General features: G+C 52.7%; 1 protein-coding gene across 3 annotated transcripts; it reads right to left on the bottom strand.

Moving 5' to 3' along the window:
• Positions 1–5,324: 5,324 nt before the first annotated feature.
• On the bottom strand, positions 5,325–7,483 carry CIAO2B (cytosolic iron-sulfur assembly component 2B). Of its 3 annotated transcripts, none has more exons than XM_032854275.1 (5): positions 7,301–7,483; positions 7,062–7,141; positions 6,710–6,835; positions 6,208–6,253; positions 5,325–5,492 (listed from the first exon to the last, which is right to left on the bottom strand). In XM_032854275.1, the coding sequence occupies exons 1-5, from the start codon at positions 7,470–7,472 to the stop codon at positions 5,437–5,439; spliced, it is 480 nt and encodes a 159-aa protein (XP_032710166.1). In that variant the 5' UTR covers positions 7,473–7,483; the 3' UTR covers positions 5,325–5,436. The 3 variants fall into 3 exon arrangements, with proteins under 3 accessions (XP_032710166.1, XP_032710165.1, XP_032710168.1); XM_032854274.1 differs by lacking the exon at positions 5,325–5,492 and adding an exon at positions 5,535–5,747; XM_032854277.1 differs by lacking the exon at positions 5,325–5,492 and adding an exon at positions 5,777–6,018.
• Between the last annotated feature and the right edge of the window lie 61 nt (positions 7,484–7,544).

Raw genomic sequence — 7,544 nt, 5'->3', positions numbered from 1 at the left:
TATTTAAGTGTCTGCCCGCCCCCGCCCCCGCCCCCACCCCCGCCCTCACCCACGTCCCCGCTGCTGAGGGGGCTGACGTGTCGGTCCTCCTCCCCCTCGGGGGAATCCCCCGCCCCCCTCCCAGGACCTCGCACCCACCGAGACCCCGCCCCAACCGACTGGACAGACAAAGCCCGGGCAGAGCATGTGTGGTGGAAGGCAGGGAAGGAGGGACCAGGAGGGGGACTAGGTTGAGTGGTATGTGGGAGGGGCTTGGAGTTGGGGGTATCAACATGGCTGGGGTCAAGGGGGAAAGCCCGACAAGCCAGCTCCCCTCTGGGGAAGAATTAGTTCTGGCCCTTTAACAGTGAATTCTTCCTTTGCTCTCCCCCAGCCCTGGCCTGCAGCCCAAGCAAGCCGACCAATACAGGCTAGACAAACTTCACCCTTCTCTGTTCAGGACACCCACTCCCGAAGGGGCCCATATATGAGCTAGAACTGAAGGGTCCTAAATCTGAGCTTCAAGTCTTGGCGCCAAGTCCTGCCTACTCCCCTCCCTGCCCTGGGGAATTGAAGGTTCTACCTGATGAGCCTGGCCTTCAGGGTGAGGGTTAGTGTCACCATGTGAGCTTCTGGGAGCACGTGGAGAACTTTGGGGTAGGGGGTGAAGGAAGGGAGGTGCTCTGGCAGCGTATTGCAGGTAGAGATGCATGCTTGATTTGGGGGGAGGGAATAGAGGTCCAGAGAAGGGAAACGATGAACTCAGCACCACCTCACCTCCCAGCACCCTCCAGACAGCTGCCAGCAACTCTGCTAAAAATACCTGGTCCTGGCCCTTCCTGGCCTTTCTGCTCCTGGTCGTTCTGCTCCTGGGCTGGAGGTTGCCCAAAGTTGGGGAAATCCTGGCAGACAGGTGTCAGATGGCAGTAGGAGTGGCTAGGGGTGGGACTGGACCAGGGCTGGATCCAGCCGCTGTAAGTCTTCAACGTCTGTTTCCTTCCCTCTGGTCCCAGATGGGCCTGTAGTTCAGGGCACTATGCAGGGCCTGGAAGTTCAGACTCCCATCTAGGAGCATAGATATAGAGTGCAGCTGGGGCAGGACTGGAGCTGGTGGGTGGGATGAGCCACCATGTGGAGTCCCCATTGCCCAGAGCTCACCTACCCCTTAGAACTAGGGTGGGTGCAAGGCCATAGAGGGGAGGAAATATAATGAGGGAGCTTGGTTTCTAGACCTGTCTCTGCCTCCAGGCTTCTGCGTCTTGCCTCCTCTCCCTGCGTCAGGGTGCCCAGCTATAAAATGACCTGTTCCCTCCCTGACTCATGTCTGGATGTGTGAGGATGGGGGGCGAGAGAGGCTATGAGGTGCTTTGTGACAGGGATCTGTTATCAGACTCTGATGTTTAATTGTGATGAGTGTGGTGGGGGTCGGGGGGGGGTGCCCATTCTGGCTCAGGTGACATCACTGATGGAGATCCTGGTGGGTTGTGGTAGGTTGCTATGGAGACCTGAGTGGGGCTCTCTGGAGGCTCTATCAGTTTCCTTGGCAACTGATAGGGCCTTGCGATGAGGAGGGCCTGGCTAGGTAAGTAGGAGGCGGTTCACACAGGACCCTCTGGTCTTTTTTTTTTTTTTTTTTTTAAAGATTTATTTATTTATTTGACAGAAATCACAAGGAGGCAGAGAGGCAGGCAGAGAAAGAGGAGGAAGCAGGCTCCCCGCTGAGCAGAGACCCCCCCCCACCATGCGGGGCTCCATCCCAGGACCCCGGGACCACGACCCGAGCCGAAGGCAGAGGCTTTAACACACTGAGCCACCCAGGCGCCCCAAGGACCCTCTGGTCTTAAGATCCTCAAAGTAGGCAGGGGCTAGACTGAGGGGTGACCTGGCCACTATTGTCCCTCCCATGGTCCTGTGTTCTTGGGGGCCTGGGCAACCCCCTGCTGGCCCTAGCTTCCTGGGTGAGATCCAGTGGCAAGAATCTCATCTTGGTGGGTGGAGCCTCCTGCCAGGACACAAGCCTCAAAAGCCAGCAAACCACTTCCCATCAGGAACCCTGGACTGGGCCATTTATGACCTCTCCTACCCCTGAAAATAACCCCCCAATGTCCAGCAGAAGATAGGTATGTGGCATAGCTGTGACACTTCCCAGCAGGGAGCTGTGTGAGGAATTAGGGCTGGGTTTCCCCTCCAGTAAACTGAACCCTCGACTTCAGCAGTGTTTCTTCATTGCCAAGGGAACTGCATCCACACTGGACTAGTCAGGCCCCAGGCATTCCCCAACAGGCCAGACACACCACAAGCCTAGGTATGGCCAGGGGCCCCAGGAACCAAGACCAGGACATGACCTTGAGACCTCCCCACTCCCACCTCCTGGTCCTCCCAGCTCTGTGGGCTGAGCTTGGCTGCCCTGGAGCAAACTGAATCTGTCCTAGTAACACACCTAGTAAGAGCCCAGCCTTCAAATCCCAGCTCTGCCACTTACTAGCTGTTTCTGTCCATTTATCGTGGGCGAGCCTCAGCTTCCTCCTGTGTAGAACAGAGATAATGTTTGTATGGGGGTTGTTGTAAGATTTAAATAACAATATGAAATGCAGAGGTAAAATGCTTGGCATATAGTCGTATCTCAATACGAACACTTTTAACATTCTTGTTTGGATGGGACAGGTTGAATGAATCTGTGTCCCCCTCCTGCTGCTTCTTTCTTGCTTCTGTTCCATTCTCTCCAAAACAGTGGTTTGCCTAGGAGAGGGGCGATGCAGATACCCTTCCCCGCCCCTCCATACCCACCTTCCCTCTGTGGGATCCCACACCTTTCCCCCTCCCTCTAGTAACAAAAATTTGCAAAGAGAACTTGGCTGGGTTTCAGTATCCCCAGCCCTCCTCACACAGCGGCTATGCCCCACTTCCTTTGTTCTAGGGCTCATTTCATTCAGGGGTACCTGGCTGCCTCAATCAGTAAAGCATATGACTCTTGAGTCGTGAGTTTGAGCCCCACACTGGACATGGAGGCTACTTAACAAAAAAAAAGTAAAAAATTAAAATATAAATAAATAAATAAGGCTCCATTCATTCATTCATTCATTCATTCATCTCATTGACCTGTACTTAGTACCTACTGTGTGTCAGGCCCCTGTGCTGTGGGCATGATAATAAGCACAAATGGACATAGCTGGGCATGTTCATACATGTCATCTAATCCCTGGGCCAATCTCTCCAGCTATGATTTGTTGTTCCCATTTTGTAGACATGGTAACCAAAGCCTGAGAAGTCACGGGCCAGAAATAGCAGAGCCAGACACACCTGACAGAGGGCTTCAGAGACCTCAAAGCTCACCCCATCTCATACCCATATACAACAGATGGAGTTCCAGAAAGTTCCCTGGGCCCTAACCCAAGATTCACAGATGGTGTCCTTGCAGGCAGCCAGGGGCCACGCACAGATGAGTCAAGACTGACAAGGGGACTATCTGATATGCCAGCTGTGATACGAACAGCTTGATATCCCTTGCCCATCATGGCCTGGCTGCCGGGAGGGCCAGCTGAATCACTCAGTGACACCTACGTCCCTCATGACCTCCCACCCCCAGCAGACCTTAGACAGAAGGGGTAGGCAGTGCAGAGGTACACACATGGTGAAGCCCACATGTGGATATAGGTGGTCGGGAATGCTTCCTGGGCCCGAGGGACCCTGGTTGGTCACCTTGTCTTTTCCCTGGTAATTGTCACAACTATGCCCACATTACACATGAAGAAACCAGGGAATGTGGACTGATGACTTCATCTGTCTGAGCATGGGCAGCCAGATCTTGGTCACTAGGTGGCAAAGCCCCTCCTTCCTGGAATTGGGGGTTGGCAACTGTAGGGGGAGGGTGGGAGCCTAGGCCCTTCCATCCAGGCAGCAGCGCCCCCTGCCAGCTGAGGAGTATGAGCCAAACTGCTTACGTTCCTCTTTACTCCCTGACTGGAGGTCTTGGGGTGAATTATTTCAGAAGCTTGTTTCCTCATCTGTGAAATAGGGATAATAAAGGGTAGAAACAGCCACACAGGGCTGGGTGGAGGACTGACTGACTAGGTAGTATATGCAAAGCTCTCAGCTAGTGCCCACTCTCAGGACAGGCTCAATATTGTCAGCAGACCCTCAAGAGATCTGCAAAGAGCCTCTGAAAGTCTCTGCCCACAATCACACCAGAGCCTTTGCAGGGATGAAGTGGCCAAGGCAAGGCTTCTTAATATCCTTTGTATCCTCAGAGAAAGAAACTGAGGCAGGGAATCATGGCATTATAGTTCCTAACTGGCTGATCCTAGATCCAAGCCCCATGGACCATGCTAGTGACAGACTATGCTTTGGGCACAGGGTTAGGGGAGGCAGAGGGCCCAGACCTCAGCACCTGAAGTGACACACATCTCTGGGGATGCTGGTGGAGTGGGTGCTTCAGGGTCCTTTCAATAAAGAAATTGGCTGTCACTGCCCTGACCAGAGGACCAGACCGGGCATCACCAACAGTGAGACAAGCAGGCATTACACAGCTACTGGTGGATGCTAAAGGATACATAGGAAATTCTTGAGTTAATAAACTCAAACCTGAACTCAATCAATTTCCAGTTAATAGGAAACATAGCCGACAAAGAAGAAATCAGATTGCAGGACTTCTTCAGGACAACTCATCTTTCAAAAAAGTCACTGTCAAAAAAAGATCAAAACATGGGGAGTGGGGAGACAGTTTTAGAAGAGGCTAAAGAGAGATACCAATGCACATAAAGTTTCACTGGAGTGTGATTTTTTTTTTTTAATAGGCTCCACACTGAGTATGGAGCCCAATGCGGGGCTCAAGCTTATGACCCTGAGATCCAGACCTGAGCTGAGATCAAGAGTCCAGACGCTTAACCAACTAAGCCACTCATGTGCCCCAAAGCCTGATTAAAAAAAAAATTACCAACTATGAATGACATTTTGGGGATATTCATAAACAACTGGATATTAGATAGTGTTAGGGAATTTTTTTCTTTTTTTTAGATTTTATTTATTTATTTGACACACAGGGAGAGATCACAAGTAGGCAGAGAGGCAGGCAGAGAGAGAAGGGAAGCAGGCTCCCTGCTGAGCAGAGAGCCCGATGCGGGGCTCAATCCCAGGACCCTGAGATCATGACCTGAGCCAAAGGCAGAGGCTTTTTAACCCACTGAGCCACCCAAGTGCCCCGGAATTTTTCATTTTTTTGGTCAGATTACAGTACTATGGTTATAGTACTCTTAGGAGACCGGGTTGAAATACTTAGAAGTGAAGGGTCACTTATCTGCAGTTTACTCTCAATATATTTATGAGACTGGTGATGTAACATATTAACAACTATTAAATACAGATGATGGGTATACAGGTGTGATCACTACACTACTCTCTCAAAACTCTCGTATGCTTGTAACTTTTCGATTGGAAGAAATTTTTAAAATGCACTGCATCTCATCCACTCAGCCTGTAGAGGAACTTGCACTCATGATCACCATCTCCTCTCAAACCTGGAATGACCCAAGATGAAAGATTCTGAGACACACTGGAAATGAATATAAATTAAGGGTTTATTATAAAATGTAAAGTGTTAGTTTAATGACTCATCAGTGATTCAAAAAAACAAGGCCATGAGCCCTGGGTGTGACTGGGGGCAAAAAGCCAGGCTCAGGAGCGGGTTGACAGGCACTGGTTCACAACCTCCAGCAGGTGGGTATTCTCTAGAGCAGCTGCTACCCGTTCCTTATCTGCAAGCTGCTTGTTCACTGGATGGAAAAAAAAGAAGGCATGGGGAAGGAGGATCAAAGCCAGGCTCTGGCCACCATGCCAGCCAACCCCACTTCTAACCTTTGCATATATACGTACACACTTGCACCAACCTCCTGTCACCTCCTTCCCGTGACCCCAAGCCTCGACCAAGCCACCCAAACCACCTGAGCCAACACCTACCCCCACCGTATTAGGATCCCTCCCACCTGGCTGCGGGTGTCTGCTACCTCCTGTACTATCAAGTCTGACACACCCTGGTGCTGTGTCCTTAGGCGAGGGAGAGAGCAGGAATGGAGAAACATGGTAAGCACAGGAGACTTAAGCCAGCTTCACTCTAAGCTGCCGCCTCCCCTGAGGAGTCACCCACCCAGGCCCCCTCCTTCCATCTTGCCCTGCGAACCACCAAGGCAAGAGGGAAGCCTCAGGGCCAATGCCTCAACATCAGCCCACACTCACCTGCATGCTCCGAGGCATGAGTTCCTGGTGTAATGTGCACATCCATCTGGGAGGGAGACAGGTGAGGCCTGAGCATTTATCACCTGTCTACCCCCTTGACCTCTTCCCCCCACTCACCACCTTCCACTGATCCTACCTCCTAATGGTGACTGTGGACTCTGGACCTTCCATTACGCCCCAAACCCACCCAAAGCCACTCCATCTCTACCCAAAGAACTGGCTGCTACGGTTGACTTAAAGGCCTGCCTGTGCCCTATCCCTGCTCCAAATCTAGCTACAGCTTCCACTCCCCTTCCTGCCACACTCACTACTTTTCTGCACTTTCCACCTCAGGCCTTTATCCTTGTTGTCCCATTCAACTGGAAAGGCTCCTCCCAGTTTCATCATTGTTAGTTGGGATCGTTGCAGGCCTCACTCTGATGTCCGTGTTCATGCTCTCCGAGGCTTCCTCAGTAGCACAAGCTCACCCCTGCCCTATCCCTGGGGCTCAGTTCCAATTTACCTTGAAACGCTGGGGAAGGGATCGAAGAAGCTTGACTTTGATGGACAGGCCGATAAGAGTGGCCATGCTGCAGTGTGGAATGGTGGGTGTGAAGGCCACAGCCACCGTACTCTCGGGGTCGCTCACCTGGTTGGAAGAATGAGATCTCAAAAGGACTGCCTTCTCCTTCGCCTTAGTATTTTGCTTCAGGATAATCGTCTAGCCTCTATAGGCCTGTTTCTTTCTCTATAAAATGGGCACAGCAATCCCCCCGTTCCGAAGATATCCTGACGAGTCCGGAAGCTCCTGGTGCAGATAAACTTTTCTGACTCTTCCGAACCATCTGCCCCCTCGGATGCAGGCAATGACTCACCTGAACCCGGACTTGCTCCACTACGTTCAATTCTTCCAGGGTCAGTGGATGCTCCGGGTCATTGATGGAGCGAATCAGATGTGCCAAGTGAAGGAAAAGGGACTGTGTGCGCTGGCCCACTCAGAACCCTCAGCGGGGAATGCCCAGCCCCGATACAGCTCCACTAACTACTGGACAGCATCACTTCAGCCCCCTCCCAGGCCCCAGAGAACCCGCCCCCGCGCGGCAGCGGCGGATATCGAAGATCTCGCGCGCGTCGATGCTGTCTGGAACCTGCTCGTCCTCCTCGCCCGCGGTCACCGGTCGCTCCCCAGAGCGCTCGTAGATGAGCGGGTTAGCGTTCTCCAGGAGGCCGCCACCCATCCCACCGCCGCCCACCATCGCGAAACTGCTGCCGGCCGCCGTAGGCATGCACTTCCGCTCCGGCCGGGGCACTTCCGGGGAACGGGCAGGGGGCGTGGCGTGGCGACGGGGTCGCTAGAG

The sequence above is a fragment of the Lontra canadensis genome, unplaced genomic scaffold (assembly GCF_010015895.1).
Source record: "Lontra canadensis isolate GAN:19392208 unplaced genomic scaffold, GSC_riverotter_1.0 scaffold8, whole genome shotgun sequence".
In the NCBI taxonomy this organism is placed as follows: domain Eukaryota; kingdom Metazoa; phylum Chordata; class Mammalia; order Carnivora; family Mustelidae; genus Lontra; species Lontra canadensis.
Note: the sequence above shows the minus strand (reverse complement) of the source record. Positions and strands in the feature narration are given on the sequence as shown.

What these genes read in the sequence shown, in the direction of transcription:
- CIAO2B (XM_032854274.1), bottom strand. Translation starts at nt 7,472, where the DNA reads ATGCCTACGGCGGCCGGCAGCAGTTTCGCGATGGTGGGCGGCGGTGGG. An exon ending in CGACGCGCGCGAGATCTTCG is followed by an intron (nt 7,142 to 7,300) that starts ATATCCGCCGCT and finishes TTCACTTGGCAC; the next exon opens with ATCTGATTCGCTCCATCAAT. An exon ending in CCCTTCCCCAGCGTTTCAAG is followed by an intron (nt 6,254 to 6,709) that starts GTAAATTGGAAC and finishes TCTCCCTCCCAG; the next exon opens with ATGGATGTGCACATTACACC.